Genomic DNA, 26,811 nt, shown 5'->3' with positions numbered 1-26,811 from the left:
ACCTATTATTATGTATGCATGTACTTGACTAATTCTCCACAGGCAATCATGTAAATACTTTTAAAAATCCTCAAACATATGTTATATTTTGGGTTGTTTTTCACCCTGAATTATTCATGTAAAGACAGTTCTAATTTGATTTTATTCTGTATTAACTTTACCTTGTTGCATCACATTTAATATTTACAATCTTCTACTAAAGGAGATGTCTCTGGGAAGAATAAATTATTAAACAATATTGTACTATATCACCACGCCAGATTGAAATATAAAAATCCATTCATTATATTGTTCATTGATTTATTTTCCAATCATAACTGTTTGCATTTTAATAGGAATATTTGTTGTAAACGACTAATGCTTAAATCAAACTATATAGAGAGGGAAAAGTAATTTTTAAAATGTCACTTAGTTAAAAATAGGGAGGGCAGAAAAAGTAGATTTTAAAAACACAAGCTAAATGGTACATGAGCACTCAGGTGCGGTGGCTTATGTCAGTAATCCCAGCAACTTGGGAGAGCAAGACGTGTAGATTTCTTGAGCTCAGGAGTTCAAGACCAGCCTGGTCAACATGATGAAATCCCGTTTCTACAAACAAATACAAAAATTAGCCAGCATGGTGGTATTTGCCTGTAGCCAGCTACTCTGGTGGCTGAGGTGGGAGGATCGCTTGAGCCTTGGAGGTAAGGTTGAGGGTGCAGTGAGCTGAGATGAAATTTACTGAAATTGGGGAAATATGCTTCATAACGATAAATTAATTTTCCAAACCATTAGTAATATATTTTTTATCATTGCATATACCTAATGATACAAATTCAACATATAATTGAACAAAGTGAACAAGTAAACAATCATAAATGGGATTTTAAAGACTCTTCTCTTGATGCTTAATACAAGACAGGCCAGTGAGCCTGTAGAAAGATTTAAACTAGACAAGTAACTATCACTCATATGAATACATTCACACACACACTCACACATATACTCAATTTCAATGTAGTACCAATAGGCAAGCTTGGCCAGGAGACAGTCAAAATGTACCTATTCAAATTTAACATTAATTAATAAAAAGTAAAAAACATTTAAAACCACTACCTCACCACATGAATCACATTTATAGAGGGATGAACATTTCCAGTTTCATAGAAAATGTTCTAACTATATTTTACCTACAATAGAAGTCAATAAACAAAAATCTGAGAACCTTATATGGTTTTTAATTCAGTAATGTATGTCTAAATAACATATGGGCCAAATAAATTATCAAGATGAATGGTCACAAAAGACTACTAAAGGAAGATTTTGAAAAGGTACAGATATTTTATTTCTAGTTTAAACATGGCAATACCATTATGGTATTTACAGTTATTAAACAGGCGATAAAACTATATTATCAATGCATTTAATGTCCATATGAAATGGAAAATTCCTAGGAAATGCTCATTACCAAAATATAGTACCTCAAATAGAAATCTGAGTAAACCCTACATGTACTGAAGACATTAGTTTAGACATAAACTTTTCTACAAAAATAGCCTGCAAACTCAGATGGCATCACTAGTGAACGATAACATTTAAAAATAAAGTGGTACTCTTCATTATTATTACTATATTTTAAGTTCTAGGGTACATGTGCACAGTGTTCAGGTTTGTTACACAGGCATAGATGTGCCAGGTTGGTTTGCTGCACCCATGAACTTGTCATTTACATTAGGTATTTCTCCTAATACCTAATATAAAAGGTATTAGGTATTTCTCCTAATACCTCCTTCCCCAATCCCCCACTCCCCGACAGGCCCCGGTATGTGATGTTCCCCTCCCTGTGTCCATGTGTTCTCATTGTTCAATTCCCACCTATGAGTGAGAACACGTGGTGTTTGGTTTTCTGTCCTTGTGATAGTTTGCTGAGAATGATGGTTTCCAGCTTCATCCATGTTCCTGCAAAGGACATGAACCCATCCTTTTTCATGACTAAAGCAGTACTCTTAACAGATGCTTCCAGGTTATAGAAAAAGAGAAAATCTTCCCAAGATAGCCTTGAGACCAAAACTTTTTCAAGTACATAGCTATAAATAAAAACATGGTCAAATATCCTTGTGAACATGGATAAAGAAACAAATCTTACCCTAGATAAAATATGTGCACTGATATTTTATAAGGGGCAATATACAATGATCTGCATGGATTTGTTTCAGAAACAAAGCCTAGTTTAACATTTGACAAAAATAAAACTAATTTGTTTTATAAAGTGTTGTATAAAGAAAACACATATCATTCTGAGTAACAAAAAATAATAAAAAAGTTACAATTGATAAAATCTATTAGAAAAAATGAATATTATAAGACTGCTTCAATATAAGAAAGATATGATGAAAAGAACACCAAATTTTGTAAATATGAATAATATGCTGAATTATTTTTTGCCAAAACCAGACAATGATACACATGATACATGCAAAATTTGATTGTACCTTCTATTCGACTATGGATATAAAGCACTAGCCAGAGAAAATAAATGAAGAAAAAATAAGTTATGGCACATGGATAGAAAAAATAAAAGTGTGATTATTTGCAGATAAAATTGCTGTTTATATAGAAAATCCAGAAAAATCTACGTTTGAAATGACAGATTTAAATATGTAAAATAAGTGAAATAACTAGATACAAAATCAAAATGCAGACATCAATTGTATTACTATTTACAGTAACAAAAATTATTAAAGGGAATATTAAAATCAGAATGCCATTTACAAAAGCATGAATGTAACATATCTGCATTTCGAATTATTCAATCCCCCAAAATATATAATATAATAGAGAAGAATTAAAGAGATCCTGGTACATTGAACCCAGTACATTGAAGGACACAATATGATATTGATTGGAAAAGTCAAGAAGCTAATCTTTAAATATTACTTTAGAGATTAAATGCAGACTCAAGCAATCCCAGGACAGTATTATTATTTTTTTTTTTGGAGAGCTTTATTGAGGTATCACGTACATAGCATAAATTTCATCTGTTTAAAATAATTAAAAATCAGTGATTTTTAGTATATTCACAGAGTTACCACCATCACCACTACTGAAATTTAAAAAGTTTTCATCACTGACACAAAGAAACATTCTAGCAATTAGTGGCCACCTCCTATTTCAACCTCCCTTAGGCATTGGCAGCGCTGTTTTACTTTCTGTCTCCATGGTTTTGCTTGTTCTTGACACTTCATACAAACTGACCCACATAACATGCAACTTTTAGGAAGGCCGAATGCCACAAACATATTTAGCAAAATGAGCCCGACCTAAATGCTAGGATATCTGTACTTTTTAAATTGTGTGTATTATATTTCAATAATTTATTTAGAATTTTCTTATTATTAGAGCAAATAATGCAATTCATTTTAAGACATGCAATCATATCATTTCTATGTTAACAAATATAAAATTTATCTGATGCACTGCAAACTCAAATACTTTCATTCTAAAGCTTATGCTTACAATAATATCTTTTTGAAGATCCACACTGGACTGATTTAAGTCTATCTAGATGTAGCATTGCACAGTTATATTCAGCATGATCTGAGTCTTTTATCCTGTAATGGAGAAAAATCCATAATTCTGTTACATTTTATGCAAGTGATTCATGAGACAAGAACATTTTCCATGTACTGTAAGAAAACAAGTTTAAGAAAAAGGGTAATTAAATTTTTCATATACTATTACTAAAAGTCATTATTCTGAAAACTCAATACAGTAGTCCCCCCTTCATCCATGGGGCATATGTTTCAAGACCCCAGTGGATGTCTGAAATGGCAGATAGTACAGAACCTATAGAGAGATTGTGTTGTGTCTACACATTCCTAAATATGATAAAGTTTAATTTATAAATTAGGCACAAAACAAGAGATTGACAACAATAACTACTAATAAAAAATTATAAGCAATATGCCAACAGCAGTGCTCTTGTACTTTGAGGATATTCTTAAATAAAATAAGGGTGGCTTTTTAATGAAAACAAGCACTGTAATTCCCTGATAGTCCATCTCAAGCTTGTCCAACTCACGGACCATGGACCGCATGTGGCCCAGGCAGCTTTTAATGTGGCTCAACACAAATATGTAAACTTTCTGAAAACATTCTGAGATATTTTTGCAATTTTTTTTGTTTAGCTCATCAGCTATCATTAGTGTTAGTGTATTTTATGTGTGGCCCAATACTATTCTTCCAATGTGGCCCACAGAAGCCAAAGATTAGACATCCCTGCCCCATCTCATAACCAAGAAAGTTACTAGCTGACCAATGAGCGGTTGACATATAGGGACTACTATGGTCTATTGTGAAATATTTATATCAACATTTCACTAACTTTCCACATCTTTCTTCATGTATATGATTCCACATAAATTTATTCATATTATTCTTCTGAATTTATCCTTTATATATTTTTTATATAGCACCGTACAAAACAACTTACTCATGTTTGAAAGTCAGACCGTTTATTGTCACCCATGGATGATGACTGCTGTCACGAAACACACCAATCCATGCGGATGGTAAAATGGCGGTCAGAAATTTCTAAAAGAAAAGAAAGAATCTTCATTTAAATAATACTTATGAAAACATTACAAAAACAATATATTAAAGTTGAAAACCACTATTTGCGGTACCAAAAACTTACATAAATGTTTATGATTTTGATATAAATGAACTCTTCAATGTTTATACTTAGTACTTTCATTGTTATTTTCATGTTAATAAAGACATTTTAATTCTTGCATTATAATAGTTACCCCAATGGACCAAATAAACACAGGAAGGATTTAAATAAATTTCCTGATACTGTGCATTCATTCCTCCAGATACTGTGACGAAATCAATCTATATTTGCACTATATGTCCCAGAGTTGGAGATTTAGAAGAGAAATGAGAGGTTGTCATTCGGAAATAAATGACATAGCAGCTACAGATTGGGTTTTCTGGGCACCACACCATTCTTTAACTAGATAAGCCCTCACTTTTTTATCTGATTTGGTTTTCGTGGAATAACAGTGGTCCTGACCAGGTGCTGTAGACCCATCTCTCTCTGCTACTCCCTACTAAAAATAACTATAAACTCTGGGATTAATGAAAGACAAAAACAGTGGAGAACTCTGAAAGGTGGAAAGAGATAGATGAAATTGTCTGGGACCCTAGAATCAGGATTCAACAAAGTATCTGAGCGAGCATGTGAAGTTTCCCACCCGAGAGAAGAAGGTGACCTAGGCCTGCTGTTTCCTCACAGCCAACCTGGCAACAGGAGGAGGCCCAGCAAAGCTGACTCCTGCTCCGTATTGAAGGGGAGTCCCCTCCACACCACCAGGCGAGGCTGGTACCACTGGCGAGGATGAGCTACCAGGAGACCTGCGGTCAATACAGCCAGAGGAAGTGCTTCCTTCTCATTCCAAGAGACACCAGGGTGGATGTGGGTGAGGAGGATCAGCAAAGCGACCCCATGACTACCAGTGCACCACCCAGGGTCCTCTTTGTTCTTAAGGGCATGAGACCCACTTCCCCATTCAGAGACAAAGACTCAATGGATTCTTAGTGTTCTTTGTACATAGTACAGCAGTGAACAGTAACATACTACTGATAACTGCAATAATATGGAGGAATTGCACAAATATCAAAAACAGGCAAATGTTATTTAAAACATTAAAAGTCAAGACAGTGTTTTGGAGAGGAGTCAGGATAAGTGATGAGGGTACACACAGGGGTGGAACTGCTAGAGCCGGAAACTATTATTTCATGATCCGACTTGTATCACAGGAGTTCATTCACTTTGTGACCAATCTGCACAACCAGATCATATAATGCCCGATAAAATTAGATAGCAACATCTATTGTGCATTCAAAGCATTTATAGAAGCATGGTTTTCCATGAAAAGCAAAAACTGAAAATAATCAAAAGCACGTTAGCAGTATATGAATTTTTAAACATTATTAAGTCAATCAATTAACTATTACATAAACTTGAAAACATATAAACTACTCCCTACTAAAAACATAAGCTAAATATATATACCCACACATATGGATGATTTCTACAAATATATTATTGACCGAAATAAGCTTTTCATAAAGTGCTTATAACATTGACATCTTACCATTTCTTCTTCATTATCTATAGAAAGCAGACTGGAGTTCTTCGAAGTACAGGCCAGCAAACTCTCTGCCCAAGTTCTTTTCTCCTTACCAATATAATAACAACTGTTGGAATATGTAATCCACTCCTCAGGACAATGGCCACAGTGACGTGCTAAATAAAGATATGAATTACTGTCTAGACCAATATGAATTTTTAAAAATGAAAATTTTTTTTACATATTTGCAAAGATATAAACCTATATGTATGCAACATATCTATGCATCTTCAGAGGCTGGTAAATATGTAGTTTTAAAATACCCAGTCACTTATATACATATGCGCAATAAAGGGTCAGCCTCTCATCTCCTAATTGTGTTCCCATATAAAGCAAACCAGCAAACAAAAATCTACTCTATACATGTCTTGAAAATCAATGAACAAACTAATCTGATTTTTAAGGAACAATAAATAACTTGTATCTTATCTTATAGCAATAAGAATTTGAACACAACAGATAAAAACAAAGCATAGTGATTTTACTTACAGTTGATGACAAGGGAATGCCTTACTCTAATCCTTATTTATGAACATTTATTGCCAAATTTTATAATTTTTCACCCCAAATTTTACTTTTGTACAGCCTAAGATCAAGAAAAAATAAACTGTACAATATTAAAACTTTAAAAATTATTATATACCTTTCTGAGTTCTTGTATTCAGAGAAGAATTGTTGTGCTTCTGTGTCAATGTAGCTAGAAAAATTAAAGTAATCTTTGTAAAAAATTAGCATCTAAATCAATCACAATAATTTTAAGTTTTTGTTTGAAATTTTTTGTGTTAGAGTTAGAATAATATGGAATAAAAATGATTTTAAGAAAAATTTGATAAAGTAATAATGGTTTTTTGGAAAAGTATTTCATAGATCTAAAGAACCAAATTTCACCATCTCATATAGTTCTTATAATTCTTGATTTAACTACTTTCAAAAATTAATTTCTATTTCTCAGTAAGGTTTTTCAGACTCCTATAACATATTTTTGAGTTACGAAATCAAAATATATACATACAATTGCATCAGAAGCGAATACTTTCAACAATTATTCTTTCATTTATTCTTTGACAAATTCTGAATGACCATTCCACATTCAGTCCAAAGACATACATTACAATGAGAATTCTATTCCCTGAAAATATGAAATGTATAGAGGCACATTCAATCATTAACGTGAAAATTCCCCTTGTAATCTTCTAAAATAGACTTACAGGGAATAACAACTATTGTTACCACAGAGGCCATTAAAATAAGACAGATAATTCCCAGGATCCCAGCAATGAGCTTCTCTGGAGCTGACGGTAAATCTGCAGGGAGCGAAATGGGAACAGTGCGAAAGGAGAGGTGGACATAGTTGTTTAGAAGATTCAAAAACAATAGAACCTGAATGCACAGGAATCATACGGAGAAACTTGGACCCCAAACCCTCATCTCCAATTGTAATCTTTTTCTCTGAATAATATAGCATTGCATTTTCAGTAAAAATAATGCTCATGAATTCTTTGACGAAGACTACACATTTCAACAATGAGTTAAATCAGTCTTCATATTTTATATTTAAATGGCATATCTCAACTTGAAATTCTGATCTTTACAAATAGAAAACATGTGAGCACTCCCTGATCTTTCCCCACATCCCTGTACCCCAAGCTGCACATCCTAGACTGTTATATTGAGGATCTTTTAAATGCTTTACCTTTGCAATGATTGGTTTTGTAATTCCCTTGAAAATCCTGCGAAGTTTTTTGAAGGTTTAATTCCGCATAGGTTATTTCCTGTTCAGTTACTAAAATGGAGTTTGAATTGCCCTTAGGTTTTTGCTGCTTCCTCTTTGGGTTTGGGGGCAGATTCAAGTCTGAGTAGATTACTCCTTGGTTATCCATCTCTGCAGTGTGTGATGTCAGGGACTGTACTCTACAATAACCGTAGTTAAGAAGTTAATAAATGGTTTATATACAATATTCCCTAGTGTAGTTAAAAGGGTGAGGTGGAGAACGAGTATTGGAGCTCATTTTGCATTAAAGAATCTAAAGTTCTTTCTCTAATTTTCTTCAAGCCTAAACAAGTTTCTTATGGTAAAATATTTGTTTTAAAAAAAATATTTTTGGGTCGGGCGCGGTGGCTCATGCCTGTAATCCCAGCACTTTGGGAAGCCGAGGCGTGCCGATTACAAGGTCAGGTGATCCATACCATCCTGGCTAACACGGTGAAACCCCGTCTCTACTAAAAATACAAAAATTAGCCGGACACGATGTCAGGCGCCTGTAGTCCCAACTCTCAGGAGGCTGAGGCAGGAGAATCGCTTGAACACGGGCGGCAGAGGTTGCAGTGAGCCGAGATCGTGCCACTGCACTCCAGCCTGGGCGACAGAGTGAGACTCTGACTCAAAAAAAAAAAAAAGAGAGAAATTTCTACGTTTGACAAAATATTATTGCTGGGGCAATAAGAAGCAATAAATTACTAAAGAATAAAGAAGTTCAGGAATAAAAATACATTTCTTAAAGTCTGATGCTTTACCTGTATTAAAAATTAAAATGTATTAGAAAAAGTTCTGCACTCATTTTTTATGTTAATTTTGAAATCCAGTAATGGTTAAGACGATGTGGTCTGCACATGAGTAATAGTAAAGTTGAGATATATACACACACACACATATATATAAATTTCTTGCACTAAATTACTTTTATTTAGTAATTTATATACATTAATGAAAATCAATAGGGGTAATTAAATGGTCTTTTCTTAATGGTTGAAATGTTCTAAGAAATTATTAAAAATTATTTAAATTATTAAAAATGATTACAAATGTGAATATTTGTACATGTCAGAAAATGCTATGTGACACTGTTAACTTATGAATAACCTAAATAGTATTAGGAACACCATATAAATTGTTAATACTTATAGAAGTATTGGTAATTTATTAAGTAATTGGTAATTTATTTCCTGGCTAAATTATGAACCAAAAAATGATAAATAAAAGTATAGGTAATTCATGTTAAAGCACATTTCATTTAAACTTATAGAAAGATTTTACAGTTGTCAAGGTGAGTAAAGGCCACTTTTGTTGTATAAGTACTTGTAAAATTTCAGATAATGTAATTAAATCATTTAGTCAATGGGCTCTGGAGTCAGTGAGATCTAGAATGAATTCTAGCTTTGACACTTACAATGTGTGACCTTTAAAAAGTTATTCTATGTTTAATAACCCAGTTTGTTAATCTAAGATGGGAATAAGAACATATAAAATGTTGCATGTAAAACATTTACCACTCAACCTGGCACTTAAAGTTCTCAATAAGCATTAGCTATTTTAATTATTATTTTAGTCACAATTGTTATGTTACTGTTTCTGATTCGTGTCAGTTAAAGAATGGAAAATGAATCTTCAGATAAGTCTCCTATATCCGTGTGCTACATCTTTTTTTGCAATATTTTGATAAACTTTAAAAAAGTATTTTGATTGTTTTGTATTACCTTTAGCATTTTATGTACTCTACCTCATTGTGATTTTTATTAAAAATAAAAACTGCTTTTATTTAATCTACATGTCTGAGGAACTGTATTTGGCTTTCATCAATTGATTCATTTATTTTAATAATCTTTAATGGCTAAGCTAAATATAAATTATTATTCAAAGATACATGATGTACTGATTACAAAATACAAAATTAATTGTTCATTATTGTGATGTTAATAGGTTTCACTTAAATTATATTGATCAACAAACCCACTAGGTTTCCACAAACAAGAATTTGAAAACTTTAAGAAATCCTTCAACATATTTCATATGGTTTTTACCCTGAGTTATTCAAATGAAGACAGCAATATTCTACTTTGATTTTACTGTATATTAATTATACCTCCTTTGTACCATATTGAGCACTTGTAATCACCCACTAAATGAGGTAGGCTAGTAGAGAGTTGGAGAGTAGCAACACATACCTTCTGTCCCCAGAAAGTCACACATCCTTTAGTGGAGAGGCCAGGTTAGTCTCACAAAAAGGCCTGCTATAGCTGGGTAATAAAGGGTGAAATTTAAAGGCATAAATTCAGGATAAGAACAAACAATGCCTACAATCTTCGCAGACTGCCCTGTGAAGGCTCAGAGTGAGTCAAGAGTGGAAAAAGTAGATTTCTCATCAACGTGTTACTAAGGTTTGAACAGGAAATTCTACACATGGGCTATTGTGAAATCAGTTTAATCTCATCACACACCTCCAAAATATAGGATACTCTGGTCTGTTAAAAGTACAAGGTTGACTTTGAAAGTGGGTCATTTAGTTGGTCCATTTTTCAAGCGCCTATGAGAATTTTTTTTTCTGTTTTGATCACAAACATTGCCAACCCTCACCTTGTTAAGAGTGCCTTTTAGACTAGATTGCTAAATCTTAACATTGCGTACTTCTTTTCTTTATATTATTTTATTATGTCACTTCCATTATAATAGAAAACATTCTAAAACTCATAGTAACATTATCAACTGATAGCTACTGATTTTTTCCTTAATTATTCTGAAAAATTACTGCAGTAATTACTCAGTTGACTGTAGCTGACACAAAAACCATCACTGCCAAAGTTATGTTATTAACTTAGTTCTTAAATTTTTGCATTTAATTTTTAAAAAATAGATTATTTAATCTTCAGATTACCGTTGATGAAAATAAATGTATCTTGGAAAGGTAAAATATTAATCAATTTTGAAATATATTAGCATACCAGAGATTGAAATATTAAATATCTATTCATCACATTCTTCATTTATCCATTCTCCACCATAACAAATTATCTCAACTTCGATGGAAATATTTCGTTGTAAATGACAAAAACTGAAGTCAAACTCTGTGTGGAGAAAAAGTAATTTTAAAATCTCACTAGGAGGAAAGTCAGCAAATTGGCAGAATAGGTGGTCCCCCACACATATGCCCCCATAGCAACAATAATTTTTCAGCTATCCACAGACAAAAGTGGAGGAAACTCCCTTTGAGGGAGTTTTGGAATTCAAGTAGGAGTTTGTAAGATGCCAGTGGAACCCAAGACCTAGGAGGGTTGTTTTAGAGAATAGATTTGCATCCAAGTGGCAGACTTACCAACAGTGATTCCATCTCCAGACCTGAAAAGAGACCCATCCTCCTGTGGACTTGCCTTCAGCCGCATTAGGACTTCGTCGCGCTGCCAAAACTATTTGTCCAGGGGCCCAGGAGGAGACTCAAACACTAGTGTCTCAGGAGGTAGGCATATCAACTGTAGTCTCAATGTAGACCCTGAAACAGCCCTCTAACTTGGCTTTAGCTACTCTCAGCCACAACTTTTGAGATCAGTCTTTCACCCACAGAGACTTCCTGGGAGACATATACATCTGTTCCCCTGAGGCATGCTTGCTGACCTCTGTCCTCTAGAAGATACTAAAATGGCCCTGAATCTCCACTGAAACTCCTCTCAACTGTGGCCTGAGTTAATCACAGGAAATTGCTGTGAGACTCACTCATCTTTGTCAGCAGTACAGGCTTGCTGACTTCAGTTCCATGGTAGTTTCTGAAACTGCCTTGAATCATGACTCTCATCCTTCTCAGCTGTGGGCTGTGAGCAGTCTTGCCAGCTCAGGGATACAGAGGGAGGGCATGTGCATCCATGTCCCGACTGGGAGACCGTTGACCTAGGTTTCACAGCACATCCTGAAATGGGCCAGAAAAGGGGGTTCAACCCTTCTCAGCTATGCTAGAGAGCAGTTTGCCCACACAGGGACCTGGAGAGAGACATCATAAGTGCCCCTAAAGGTACAGACCTTAGTTTTATTTCAGATCTTGAAACAATCCTGTGATCCAGCTCCAGCCCATCTTAACTACAGTCTGAAGCAAGTTTGCCTGCCCAGATACCTGCCAGAAAACACACTCATCCATGACCCCAGAGACAGACATGAAGACACTGGTTTCAGCTATAGACTCCCAGGAAACCTTGTGACTTAGCACTAACTCCTCTCCACAGGTTGAGGAACCCACTCAGAGACCCATGAGCAGCCTTCCCAGAAAAATAGATAAACTCTCCCCCAACTACACACCTAATAATAGACCAACCATCTACAGACCCTGAAGTGGACCCTCATTCCCTCCCCAGCCCTATAGAGTATGATGCTAGAGCCAGTTTGGTCCTCTGAGGGACTAAGGAGGATACAAGCCTGCTAGAAGCCCTAGTAACAGGATCATGAACCAAAGATCCCACTCTGGACCCATAAGCAACCATGTGATCTGGCTGTAATCCCATTCAACCATGACACTGAAGGCAATCTCATCAGCCCAGGACCCTAATAGGAGAAGGTCTTAACCTACCGAAACCAGTCTGTAAAGACTGAAAGAGATGTCTGCTCTTTCAAGTGCACAGACACCAGTACAAGGATAAACAAATAACAAAGCATCAGACATATATGACACCACCAAAGGAAATGAATAAAGCTTTAGCAACTGATTCAAATAAATGGAGATCTATAAGTTTCCTTTAAGATAATTCAAAACAATCATCTTTAAAAATCTCAGTGAGATGCAAAAGAAGAGAGTACTGAAAACTCTAAAACAAAAATACATGAACAAAATAAGAATTTAATAAAGAAATATAAACCACTAAAAACAACCAAACAAAAATTCTGGAGCTGAAGAACACAATGAAAGAAAGAAATAAGTCAATAAAGAGTTTCAATACCTGACTCAAACATGCAAAAGAATTAGTGAACTCAAAAAAGAGTCATTTAAAATTAACAAATTAGAGTAAAAAAAGAAAAAAGAATAAAAAGTGGCAAATAAAGCATAAGAGACCTTTGAGACACCACCAAGAATATGGTATAGAAAGTATAGAAACTTCAGAAGGAGAAGAGAGAGATAAAAGGTCAAAAATATTTTTTCTTTAAAGACATACTGTCTGGAAACCTTCCTCACTTGGGAAGGATATGGAAATCCAGATTCATGAAGCTCAATGAATCATAAGCAAGATCAGCCCAAAAAACACTCTTATGAAGCACAATATAATCACATTGTCAAAAGTCTAAGATAAGAGAATCTTGTAGGGGGTTTTGTTTATTTTTTAGCTTAACATGATCCCATTTGTCCATCTTTGCTTTGGTTTCCTCTGCTTGTGGCGTATTACTCAAAAACTCTTTGGCCAGTCAATTGTCCTTGATAATTTTTCCAATTTTTTTTTCTTTCAACTTTTATTTTTAGATACAGGGAGTACATGTGCTGGTTTGTTACATGAATTTTTCCAATTTTTTTCTTTCAACTTTTATTTTCAGATACAAGGAGAACATGTGCTGGTTTGTTACATGGGTATATTACACCAGGATAGTGAGTATAATCCAAAGTAGGTAGTTTTCTGAACCATTCTTCCCTACTGTCCTCTCCCCTCTAGTAGTCTGCGGTGCCTATTGTTCCCATATTTTTGTCTAAGTGTGCTCCGTGCTTGGTTTCCACTCACAAGTAAGAACCTTCAGTAGTTGGTTTTCTGTTCCTGCATTGACTTGCTTAGGATTATGGCCTCCAGCTCTGTCCATGTTGCTGTAAAGAACATAGTTTTATTCTTTTTTATGGCTGTGTACTAGTCCATGGAGTATATATGCCACATTTTCTTTATGCAATTTATCACTGATGAGCACATAAGTTGATTCCATATCTTTGCTGTTGTGAATAGTGCTGTGATAAAAATGAGTGCGTGCATCTTTTTGATATAATGATCTATTTTCATTTGGATATATTCCCAGTAGTGCAATTGAGGGTCAAATCGTAGCTCTGTTTGAAGTATTATGAGAAATCTCCAAACTGCTTTCCACAGTGGTTAGTCTAGTTTACATTCCCACCAATAGTGTATTAGCATTTTCTTTTTTCTACAGCCTCACCAGCATCTGTTGTTTTTGGACTTTTAAATAGTGGTCATTCTGACTAGTGTGAGACGGTATCTTATTGTGGTTTTGATTTGCATTTCTCTGACGATTAGTGATGATAAGTGTTTTTTAATATGCTTGTTGAATACTTGTATGTCTTCTTTTAAGGAGTGTCTGTTCATGTCCTATGCCCATTTTTAAATGAGGTTATTTTTTCCTTGTTGTTCTGTTTAAATTCCTTACAGATTCTGGATATTAGACCTTTGTCAGATGCATAGTTTGCAAATAAATTTTCCCATTCTGCAGGCTGTCTGTATATTTCATTAACAGTTTATTTTGCTGTGCAGAAGCTTTTTAGTTTAATTAGGTCTCATTTGTCAATTTTTGTTTTTATTGCCATTGATTTTAAGGACATAACCAAAAAATTGTTTGCCAAGGATGATGTTGAGAAGAGTATTTCCTAGGTTTTCTTCTAAAATTTTTAGATTGAGGTATCACATTTAAAATTTTAATTATCTTGAGTTAATTATCTATATGGTGAAAGGTAAGGGTCCATTTTAACTCTTCTGCACATGGCTAGCCAGTTATACCAGCGATACAGGAACTAGAAAGAAATTATTTAGGCAGATAGTGAGGGTAAAGGAATCCTCAGCAAGGCTTCCCTTTTAACAAAAAGCAGACCCAAATAACTTCTTTTCTAACAAAGAGTAGCCTGAAAAATCGAGCAGCAGACGTAGATAAGCAGGCTGGAAGGTTGCATGCATGAATGATGGCAGCTGTGCCAATAGAAAAGGGACTGACTGGAAGTCAGGTATTTTCAACATGAAGGCTCCATCTTCCCTTTTCTTTGTCACTAGTAAAAAACCAGGGAACATGGCACAGGCCAGGTAGACAACCATCTGCATAATAAAAGATTAGGGTTGAGTGGCCAGCTTCTTTAAGCGCTATGCAAATGGCATGCCTGGTCTGACCAATCTTTCATGCCCTATGTAAATCAGACCCTGCCCCCTCAAGCTCATCTATAAAACCCACATTTCACTGCAGAAGCAGCAACCCATTTTCTACAGTATACCTCCCTGTGCAGAGATCTCTTCTCTTTCTTTTGCCCATTAAATCTCCTCTCTTAACCTCACTCTGGTGGGTTCACATCCTGGTTTTCTGTGGTCATGGGACAACAAACCTCAGAAATTACCCCAGACAACAAGGCGATTTCATCAGCATCATTTATTGAATAGGGAGTCCCTTTATATCTTTTTTTTTTTTTTTTTGTCTTTTTCAAAATCAGATGGCTGTTAAGTGTGCAGCTTTATTTCTGAGTTTTCTATTCTGTTCCATTAGGATAGATGTCTACTTTGTACCATACCATGCTGTTCTGATTACTGTAGTCTTATTGTAAAATTTGAAATTGGACAATGTAATGCCTCCAGCTTTCTTCTTTTTGCTTAAAATTGCTTTAGCTATTCAGGCTCTTTTTTGGTTCCATATGAATTTTAGAACAGTTTTTTCTAATTCTCTGAAGAGTGGCATTGGTAGTTTGACAGGAATTGCACTGAATCTGTAAATTGCCTTAAGCAGTATGGCCATTTTAACAATATTGATCCTTTAAATACATAAGCTTGGAAAGTTTTTCCATTAATTTGTGTTATCTTTGATTTCTTTCAGTAGAATTGTGTAGTTCTCCTTGTAGAGATCTTTCACCTCCTTGGTAGGCTGTATTCCTATGTATTTCATTTTCTTTGTGGCTTACATAAATGGGATTGTGTTTTATATTTTACTCTCAGCCTAGACATTATTAGTGTATGGGAATGCTATGCTTTTGGTACATTGATTTTATTGATAACAAAAGTCTCTATCCTGAGACCTTAGACTAAGATCATTTACCAGTTCTAGTAGCCTTTTGGCAGCCTTTTTTTCATCTTTTAATTTTAGGTTTAGAATACATGTGAGGGTTTATTACATAAGTAAACTCATGTCATGAGGGTTTATTTACAAATTATTTCATTGCCCAAGTATTAAGCCCAGTACCCAATAGTTATCTTTTCTGCTCCTCTCCCTCCTACCACTCTCCACTCTCAAGTAGACCCCAGTGTCTGTTGTTTCCTTCCTTGTGTTCATAAGTTCTCATCATTTAACTTGTACTTATAAGTGAGACCATGCAGTATTTGGTTTTCTGTTCCTGTTAGTTTTCTGAGGATAATAGCCTTTATCTCCATCCACATTCCCACTGAATATATAATCTTGTTCTTTTTTATGGCTGCATAGTATTCCATGATATATATGTAGCACATTTTCTTCATCCAGTCTGTCACTGATGGGCATTTAGGTTGATTCCTTGTCTTTGCTATCATAAATAGTGCTGCAGTGAACATTGACATACATGTGTCATTAAGGTGAAATGATTTATATTCCTCTGGATATATACCCAGTAATGGGATGGCTGGGTCAAATGGTAGTTCCTCTTTTAGCTTTCCATAAAGGTTTAGCTTTTCACCATACTGCTTTCCATAAAGGTTGAACTAATTTACACTCTCATCAATGGTGTATAAGTGTTCCCTTTTCTCCACAACCTTGCCAGCCTTTTTTTTGTTTTTTTTTAACTTTTATATAGTCATTTTTACTAGTATAAAGTGGTATCTCATTGTGCCTTTGATTGCATTTCTGTAATGATTTGTGACATTGAGCTTTTCTTCATATGCATGTTGGCTGCATGTATGTCTTCCTTTGGAAAGCGTCTGTTCATGTTCTTCGCCCACTTTTTAATGGAGTTTGTTTTTCTCTTGTAAATTTATTTATGTTCCTTATATATTCTGGTTATCAAACCCTTATCAGATACATAGTTTGCAAATATTTTCTCCCATTCTGTAGGTCGACTGTTGACTCTGTTGATAGTATAAGAAACTCTTAAGTTTAATTAGATCCCACTTGTCAATTTTTGCTTTTGTTGCAATTGTTTTTAGTGTCTTTGTCATGAAATCTTTGCTCATTCCTATGTCCAGGATGGTATTGCCTAGGTTGCCTTTCAGGGCTTTTATGGTTTTGAATTTTACGTTTAAGTCTTTAATCCATTTTGAGTTAACTTTTGTATATAGTGTAGGGAAGGGGTTCAGCTTCATTCTTCTGCATATAGCTAGACAGTTATCCAAGCACTATTTATTGAATAGGGAGTCTTTTCCCCATTTCTTGTTTTTGCCAGCTTTCTTGAAGATCAGATGATCATGAGTGTGCAATCTTATTTCTTGGCTCTCTATTCTGTTCCATTGGTCTATGTGCCTGTTTTTGTGCCAGTGCCATGTTGTTTTGGTTACTATAGCTCTCTATTATAGTTTTAAGTCAGATAATGTGATGCTTCTAGCTTTGTTCCTTTTGCTTAGGATTGCCTTAGCCACTGAGACTCTTTTTTGGTTCCATATGAATTTTAAAATAGTTTTATTTATCTAGTTCTGTGAAGAATATCTTGGTAGTCTGATAGACATGGCACTGAATTTGTAAATTGCTTTGGGTAGTATGGCCATTTTAACAATAATGATTCTTCCTATCCATGACCATGGGATGCTTTCCCATTTGTTTGTGTCTTCTCCGATTACTTTGAGCAGTGTTTTGTAATTCTCATTGTAGACATCCTTTAACTCCCTGGTTAGCTTTATTCCTAGGTATTTTATTCATTCTGTGGCAATTGTGAACAGGATTGCTTTCTGATTTGGCTCTCAGATTGACTGTTTTTCATGTACAGGAATGTTAGTAATTTTTGTATGTCAATTTTGTATCCTGAAACTTTACTGAAGTTGTTTATCAGCTGAAGAAGATTTTGGGGTGAGACTATGGGGTTTTCTAGATATAAAATTATGTTGCCTGCAAAGAGAGAGAGTTTGACTTCCTCTCTTCCTATTTGGATGTCCTTTATTTCTTTCTCTTGCCCGATTGCTCTGGCTAGGACTTGTAATACCATGTTGAATAGGAGGGGTGAGAGAGGTCATTCTTGCCTTGAACTGATTTTCAAGGGAAATGCTTTCAGCTTTTGCCCATTCAGTATGATGTTGACTGTGTGTCTGTCATAGACAGCTCTCATTATTTTGAGGTGTGTTACTTCAATACCTAGTTTGTTAAGAGTTTTAAAATGAAGGGGTTTTGAATTTATTGAAAGCCTTTTCTGTATCTATTAAAATAATAATTTAGCTTTTGTCTTTAGTTCTATTTATGTGATGAATCACATTTACTGATTTGCGTATGTTGAACCAGCCTTGCATCCTGGGGATGAAGCCTACTCAATCATGGTGAATTAGCTTTTTGATGTGCTGCTGAATTTTTTTTGCAAGTGTTTCATTGAAGATTTTTGCACTGATGTTCATCAAGGATATTGGCCTGAAGTTTTTTTGTTTTTTGTTTTGTTTGTTTGTTTGTTTGATAGAGTCTTGCTCTGTCGCCAGGTTGGAGTGCAGTGGTGCCATTTTGGCTCACTGCAACTTCTGCCTCCTAGATTCAAGCGATTCCCCTGCCTCAGCCTCCTGAGTAACTAGGGCTACAGGTGCACACCATCATGCCCAGTTAATATTTTGTATTTTAGTAGATATGGGGTTTCACCGTGTTGACCAGGATGGTCTCAATCTCCTAACCTCGTGACCCACCCGCCTCGGCCTCCCAAAGTGCTGGGATTACAGGCAGAGCCACCATGGCCAGTCTGAAGTTTTCTTTTTTTGTTATGTCTCTGCCAGGTTTGGTATCAAGATGATGCTGGCCTCACAGAATAACTTAGGGAGGAGTCCCCCCTCTTCTATTTTTTGGAATAGCTTGTATAGGAATGGTAACAGCTCTTCTTTGTAGAACTGGTAGAATTTGGCTGTGAATCTACCAGGTCCTGGGCTTTTATTAATTGGTAGGCTATTTATTACAGATTCAATTTCAGAGCTTGCTATTGGTCTCTTCCTGGTAGTCTTGGAAGGGTGTATCTGTCCAGGTGTTTATCCATCTCTTCTAGGTTTTCCAGTTTGTGTGCATAGAGGTGTTTGTGGTAGTTTTGGTGGTTGTTTTTATTTCTGGAGAATCAGTGGTAACATTCTATTCATCATTTGTAATTGTGTTTATTTGGGTCTTCTCTATTATTCTAGCAAGTGGTCTATCTATTGTATTAATTTTTTCAAAAAACAACTCTTGGACACATTGGTCTTTTCAGTGGCTTTTGGTGTCTTGATTTCCTTCAGTTCAGCTCCAATTTTGGTCATTTGTTGTCTTCTGCTGGCTTTGGGGCTGGTTTTTTCTCGCTTCTCTAATTCTTTCAGTTGTGATGGTAGGGTGGTTAATTTGAGATCTAACTTTTGATGTGGGTATTTAGTGTTATGAATTTCTCTCTTAATGCTGCCTTAGCTGTGTCCCAGAAATTCTGCTATGTTGTAACTTCTTTCTCATTATATTCAAAGAACTTTTTTACTTCTGCCTTAATTTCATTATTTACCCAAAACTCATTCAAGAGCATGTTGTTTAGTTTCCATGTAACTGCATGGTTTTGAGCAATTTTTATAGATTTGACTTCTATTTTTTATTGTGCTATTGTCTGAGAGTGTGCTTGGTATGGTTTTCATTCTTTTGCATTTGCTGAGGATGGTTTTATGTTTAATTATGTGGTTGACTCTAGAGTATGTGCCATGTGATGATGAGAAGAATGTATATTCTGTTGTTTTGGGGTGGAGAGTTCTATTAAGGTCTATCAGATCCATTTGGTCCATTGTTCAGTTCAGGTCCTGAATCTCTTTGTTAATTTTCTGCCTCAATGATCTGTCTAATAGTGTCAGTGAAGTGTTGGAGTCTCCCACTATTATTGTGTGAGAGTCTATGCCTCTTTGTAGGTCTCTAAACTTGTTTTATAAATCTGGATGCTCCTTTTTTGGGTGCGTATATACTCAGGATAGTTAGGACTTCTTGTCTAATTGAACCTTTACCATTATGTAATGTCCTTTGTCTTTTTTTGATCTTTGTTGGCTTAAAGTCTGTTTTCTCTGAAATTAGGATTGAAACCCCTGCTTTTTTCTGTTTTTCATTTGCTTGGTAGACTTTCCTCTATCCCTTTATTTTGAGCCTGTGAGTGTCATTACATGTGAGATGGGTCTTTTAAAGACAGTATGCCATTGAGTCTTGCTTTTTTATCCATCTTGCCACTCCTCTGCCTTTTAAGTGGGGATACTTAGCCCATTTACATTCAAGGTTAGTATTGATATGTGTGTTAGCTGGTTATGTTTGCTTGTTTTATAGTGACACTGGTCTGTGTGTTTATGTGTGTTTTTGTTTTAGCTGGTAGTGGTCTTTCCTTTCTATATTTAGTGCTCCTTTCAAATTTTCTTGTAAGGAAATCTGGTGACAACAAACTCCCTCAAGATTTGTATCAGAAAAGAATCTTATTTCCCCTTCACTTAGGAAGCTTAGTTTGGTCAGGTAAGAAATTCTTGGTTGAAGATTTTTTTCTTTAAGAATGTTGAATATAAGAATGTTGAATATAGGCCCCCAGTCTCTTCTGGCCATTGAGTTTCAGCTGAGAAGTTTGCTGCTAGCCTGATGGGGTTTCCTTGAAGGTGACCTGCCCTTTCTCTTGAACTGACTTTAACATTATTTCTTTCATTTCTACCTTGTAAAATCTGACAATTATATGTCTTGGGGGATAATCTTTTTGTGCAGAATCTTGCAGGAGTTCCCTGTATTTCCTGAATTTGACTGTTGACCTCTCTAGCAAGGTTGGGGAAGTTTTCATAGATGATATCCTGGAATATATTTTCCAAGTTATTTGCTTTCTCCCCCTCCCTTTCAAGGATGCTAATAATTCATAGATTTGGCCTCTTTATATGGAATCCCATACTCCTCAGAGGTTTTGTTCATTTCTTTTTATTTTTGTCTGACTGTCTTATTTCAGAGAACCAGTCTTCAACCTCTGAGATTATTTACTCAGCTTGGTTTACTCTGTTGTTAATTCTTGTGATTGCACTGCGAACTTCTTGTATTGCATTATTCAGCTCTGTCAGAGTTGTTAAATTCTTTTTTACACTGGCTATTTCATCCTTCAGCTCCTATATCACTTTACTGTGATTTTTAGTTTCCTCAAATTGGGTTTTATTATCCTCTTGAATCTCAATGATCTTCATTCGTATCCATATTCTGAATTCCATTTCTGTCATTTCAGCCAGCTCAGCCTGGTTAAGAACTCTTGTTGGATAAACTGGGGCAGTTGTCTGGAGACATTCTGGCCTTTTGAGTTATTGGAGTTCTTGCTTTGGTTCTTTCTCATCTCTGAGTGTGGGTGGTCCCACAATGAGATACCATCTCATTGCATTTTGATTTGCATTTCTCTAATGACCAGTGATGAGCTTTTTTTCACATTTGTTGGTCGCATAAATGTCTTCTTTTGAGAAATGTCTCTCCATATCCTTTCCCACTTTTTAATGGGGTTGTTTGCTTTTTTCTTATGTTCTTTGTAGATTCTGGATATTAGACCTTTGTCAGATGGATGGATTCCAAAAATTTTCTCCCATTCTGTAGGTTGCCTGTTTACTCTGATGATAGTTTCTTCTGCTGTGCAGGAGATCTTCAGCTTAATCAGATCCCATTAGTCAATTTTGGCTTTTCCTGCAATTGTTTTTGGTGTTTTAGTCATGAAGTCTTTGCCCATGCCTATGTCCTGGATGGTATTGCCTAGGTTCTCTTCTAGGGTTTTTATGGTTTTAGGTCTTACATTTAAGTGTCGAATCCATCTTGAGTTAATTTTTGTATAAGATGTATGGAAGGGGTCCAGATTCTGTTTTCTGCATATGGCAAGCCAGTTTTCCCAGCACCATTTATTAAATAGGGAATCCTTTCCCCATTGCTTGTTTTTGTCAGGTTTGTCAAAGATCAGATGGTTGTAGATGTATGGTGTTTTTTCTGAGGCCTCTGTTCTGTTCCATTAGTATATATAACTGTTTACCCACTGAGCAATACCACTGGGCTCCCTGGTTTCAGCCTCCTTTCCAGCGAAGTGAACAGTTCTGTCTTGCTGGGGTTCCAGGTGCCACTGAGGTATGAAAAAAAACTCCTACAGCTAGTTCAGTGTCTGCCCAAACAGCTACCCAGTTTTGTGTTTAAAACTCTGGGCCCAGGTGGCGTAAGCACACAAGGGAATCTCCTGATCTGCAGATTGCAAAAGCCATGGCAAAAGCATAGGAAAATGTGTAGTATATGGGCCAGGTAGCACAGTCCCTCATGGCTTCCTTTGGCTGGGGGAGGGAGGCCCCCCCAGCTCCTTGCATTTCCAAGGTGAAGTGACACCCCACCCTGCTTCTGCTTACCCTCCATGGGTTTTACCCAGTGCCTAGCCAGTACCAATGAGATAAACTGGGTATCTCGGTTGGAAATGCAGAAATCACCTGCCTTCTGCATTGGTGTCAATAGGAACTGCAGACTGGAGCTGGCCCAAAATCCTGTAATGTCATTCTTTGTCCTTTTTTGTTGGTTTAAATCTTTTTATCTGATGTGATAATATGACTCCTGTTCTTTTTTTTTTCTTTCCCAGTTGCATGGCAGTCCTTATTCTACCCCTTCAAGACTGTGTGTGTTGCTACTGGTGAGATGAGTCTCTTGAAGACAGCAGATGGTTGGTTATTTTGTTTTTATCCAGCTTGCCACTCTATGTCTTTTAAGTTGGGTGTTTAGCCTGTTTTCATTCATGGTTGGTATTGATATGTGTGATTTTGAAACTGTCATCATGTGGTCAGCAGGTTGTTATGTAGATTTGATTGTGAACTTGCTTTATGGTACCTGTGGGCCATACGTTTAAGTGTGTTTTTGTGTTAGCAGGTGTCAATCTTTTAGTTCCATGTTTAGCTCTCCCTTAATAACCTCTTGTAAGGCTGATTTATTGACACAAATTCCCTCAAAATTTGCTTGTTTGAGAAGGATTCCTTTTTTCCACTTACAAAGCTTAGTTTGGTGGAATAGGAAATTCTTGGTAGGATTTTTTTTTCCTTACGGATGCTGAAAATAGGCCCCCAATATCTTCTGACTTCTAAGGTTTTTGCTGAGATGTCTGCCAGTAGCCTAATGGCACCCCCTCTGTCTGTGACTTCACCCTTCAATCTAGCTGCCTTTAAGATATTTTTCTTTTGTATTGACATTGTTAATTTGATGACTATGTGCCCTCAGTCTGGTCATCTTGTATAGTATCTCATTGGGGTTCCCTATATTTATTAGATTTGTGTGTCAACCTCTTTAGTGAGATTAGGGAAATTTTCTTGGACTATGTCCTCAAATATATTTTCGAAGTTGTTTATTCTCTCTCCTCCTCTCAAAGATGCCAAGGAGTTGCAGATTTTGTCTCTTTACATAATCCCACATTTCTTGAAGGATTTGTTCATTTTTTAAAATTCTTTTTTCTGTATTTTTGTCTGACTGAGTTGATCTGATGATCTGGTCTTCGAGCTCAGAGATTATTTCCTCAGTTTGGTCCATTCTGCTGTTAGTACTTCTGATTGTATTATAAAATACCGTAGTAAAATTTTTAGCTCCAGAAGTTCAGTTTAGTTATTTCTTAAAATGACTATTTCATCTTTCAGGTCATTTATTGTCTTACTCTATTTGTTGGATTCCTTGGATTAGGTTTCAACTTTCTTGTGAATCTTGATGAGTTTTCTTGCCACCCAGATTCTGAATTCTATGTTTGTCCAGTCATTTCTGACAGGTGAAGAACTATTGCTGGGGAGCTAGTGGACTAGTCTGGAGGAAAGAGAGAACTCTGGCTGCTTGAATTGCCAGAGTTTGTGCATTAGTTTTTTTCTCATCTGGGAGGACTGATGTTCTTTTAACTGTGGGGTAAGTTTAGTTAGTTGGCTTCATTTCTGGAAACCTTCAATGGGACTCATGGGGAAGACAGTTTGGCTGTCTCTCCACAGGGTGTCTGTGATGTATTGGAGGCATGAACAAAGAAGCAAAGCAATCAAGTCTTTGTTCCCTCCCCAGCCCAGGAACAGCAAGGGTGGGTACCATAGTAGGCAGTCATAGAGGGGCTGTCAGTTGCCTCTGGGAGAATCACAGATCCACTGCCAATCAGAGTAATCATCCAGGGGTAGGGTGGTTGCACTACAGGCCCAAGCCAGAGGGCTATGCCTGGCAAAACTAGAAGGGTCAGAGACTATGGGGGAAGACAAGCTGTCCTCTTTGTAGGATGGCACTTTAATTGCCGGAAATTAGTCACACTCTTTGTATCCTCCATATCCTAGGGGGAGAAGGGACTGGAATCATTGTGGAGGCAATGACAGTCTCATGGTTGCCTCTGGAAGCTCCACTTTAGAGAAATACAGGACTGCCATTGCCATTGAATAAAGTGATCAGGCAAGGGAAGGGCAGCTGCACTGGGCCCCAGGCCAGGAGAGCCTGCCCAGTGAGATGTAGCAGGGGCAAGAAGCCATGTGGCCTGGCCACTTTTCCATATGGCAGTGCAGCACACTAGAGTCCAATGACAATTCTTGGGCTATTCACTCCCTCCCCAGTCTGAGGGCAGCAGTGGCAGGAAGCATGACAGCAACATTCACAGCAAGCCTGTCACTTACATGTGGGAGCTCCATTACAGAGAAATAAAGAGCTACAACCAGCTGTAGTGCTCAGGCAGGAATGGAGTGGCTGCGTCATGGTAGCAGGCCAGTTGGCTTTGCTTGGAGAGATACAGCAGAGGCAAGGCCTGAAGTCCATCTGCTCCTCAGCATTGTGGATGTGGCCAATATCATGAGGGTGTTTAAGATACCTGACCACCCTTGTTGGGAGGCCTATGGGATCTGTTGCTGAGGCAAGACCTGTGTGACTACACATGGGCCTGAGCAGTCTCTCTACCCAGATAGCCGGCAGCTCTTCATGTTGGTCTGAAGTCTAGGAGAGAGAAAGAAGTTAGGAGAGATCTCCCACGCCCAGGATTGTGAAGTTCTGTCACAGAAGTGTTGGTATCCTGGGATTCTTGCTCACTCACCCTTTCTCCATGGTAGAAAGGTCCCCTTGGCTCTGTGCCTATCCCAGGCCAGGAGAGAGAGAGTTGAAATCAGTAAGAAATCACATAATCAAATACAGGGTACACTACAGGGGAAACTACATAAGACTATCAGCAAACATTTTAACAGAAATTTTAACAGAAGAGAGTGGGCTGATATATTCAAAGTGCAGAAAAAGAAAAAAATCTTCCAACCAAAATACTAAATCTGGAAAAACTATTCTTCAGGGACGAAAGGAAAATAAAGACATTTCCAGATAAACAAAAGCTGAGGGAGTTCACCACCACTAGACTTGTCTTACAAGAAATGCTCAAGAGAATTTCCACAGTTGCAATGAAATAACGCTAATTAATAACATTAAAAACAAAAATAAAAAATACTCACTTGTAAAGGTAAATACGTAGTCAAATTCAGGATACTCTAATACCATAATGGTCATGTGTAAATCATTTATATTACTAGTATAAACTTAAAAGACAAAACTATCAAAAAGACTTATACCTACAATAATTTGTTAAAGGATAGACAATATTTAAAAATGTAAATTGTGTATCGAAAACATTGAATGAGGGAAAGAGTAAAAGTGCAGAGTTATGATATGCAATCAAACCTGAGTTGTTATTAGTTTAAAATAAATTGGCATGACTGCAAGATGTTCTATGTTAGCTTCATTGTAATCACAAATCAAAAATCTATAGTAGACACACAAAAGAAAAAGAGAAAGAAATCAAAACATACTGATATGGTTTGGCTCTGTGTCCCCACCCAAATCTCATCTCAAATTGTAATCCCCATAATCCCTACATGTGGAGGGCAGGATCTGGTGGGAGGTGATTGGATCATGAGGTCAGTTGCCCCCATGCTGTTCTCATGATAGTGAGTGAGTTTTCACTTGAGATCTGATGGTTTTATAAGGGGCTCTTCCCCCTTCACTTCCTTCACATGTTCTCTCACTTGTCACCATGTAAGACATGCCTGCTTACCCTTTTGCTGTAATTGTAAGTTTCCTGAAGTCTCCCCAGCCATGCAGAATGGTGAGTCAATTAAACCTCTTTCTTTTATTTTATTTTATTTTATTTTTTTTATTTTTTTTATTTTTTTTTGAGACGGAGTCTTGCTCTGTCACCCAGGCTGGAGTGCAGTGGCCAGATCTCAGCTCACTGCAAGCTCCGCCTCCCGGGTTCACGCCATTCTCCTGCCTCAGCCTCCCGAGTAGCTGGGACTACAGGCGCCCGCCACCTCGCCCGGCTAGTTTTTTTGTATTTTTTAGTAGAGACGGGGTTTCACCGTGTTAGCCAGGATGGTCTCGATCTCCTGACCTCGTGATCCACCCGTCTCGGCCTCCCAAAGTGCTGGGATTACAGGCTTGAGCCACCGCGCCCGGCCGAACCTCTTTCTTTTATAAATCACCCAGTCTCTGGTAGTATTTTCATAGCAGTGTAAGAATGAACTAATATATATACCATTACAGAAAATAATAAAATCACAAAAGTATAAAACAAGAGAAAAAGAAAGGAGCAAAAGATCTCCAAAAAACCAGAAACAATAAAATGGTAGTAGCAAATTTTTTATCTATCAATGATTACCTTGAATTGAAAAAGATTGAGCTATTCAATCAAAAGACACAGATTGGCTGAATGGGAAAAGAAAACACCCAGCTATATAGTGCCTACAAGAGACCCACTTCAGCTTTAAGTACACATGTAGACTGAAAGGGAAGGAATAAAGAAAGATAATTCATGCAAATAGAAACCAAGAGACTGCAGGAATAGCTATATTTCTATCAGAC

At 36.6% G+C, this 26,811-nt stretch overlaps 1 protein-coding gene across 1 annotated transcript; it reads right to left on the bottom strand.

Annotated features, from left to right (window-relative positions):
* Positions 1-3,478: 3,478 nt before the first annotated feature.
* Positions 3,479-11,620, bottom strand: LOC112634679 (NKG2-A/NKG2-B type II integral membrane protein). Its single transcript, XM_025402377.1, has 8 exons — positions 11,264-11,620; positions 10,119-10,190; positions 7,870-8,087; positions 7,385-7,480; positions 6,820-6,873; positions 6,141-6,292; positions 4,472-4,572; positions 3,479-3,590 (listed from the first exon to the last, which is right to left on the bottom strand). The coding sequence occupies exons 3-8, from the start codon at positions 8,054-8,056 to the stop codon at positions 3,479-3,481; spliced, it is 702 nt and encodes a 233-aa protein (XP_025258162.1). The 5' UTR covers positions 8,057-8,087; positions 10,119-10,190; positions 11,264-11,620.
* Positions 11,621-26,811: the final 15,191 nt, after the last annotated feature.

The sequence above is a fragment of the Theropithecus gelada genome, chromosome 11 (assembly GCF_003255815.1).
Source record: "Theropithecus gelada isolate Dixy chromosome 11, Tgel_1.0, whole genome shotgun sequence".
In the NCBI taxonomy this organism is placed as follows: domain Eukaryota; kingdom Metazoa; phylum Chordata; class Mammalia; order Primates; family Cercopithecidae; genus Theropithecus; species Theropithecus gelada.
The sequence above is the reverse complement of the archived record's forward strand: the minus strand, read 5'-3'. Positions and strand labels throughout refer to the sequence as shown.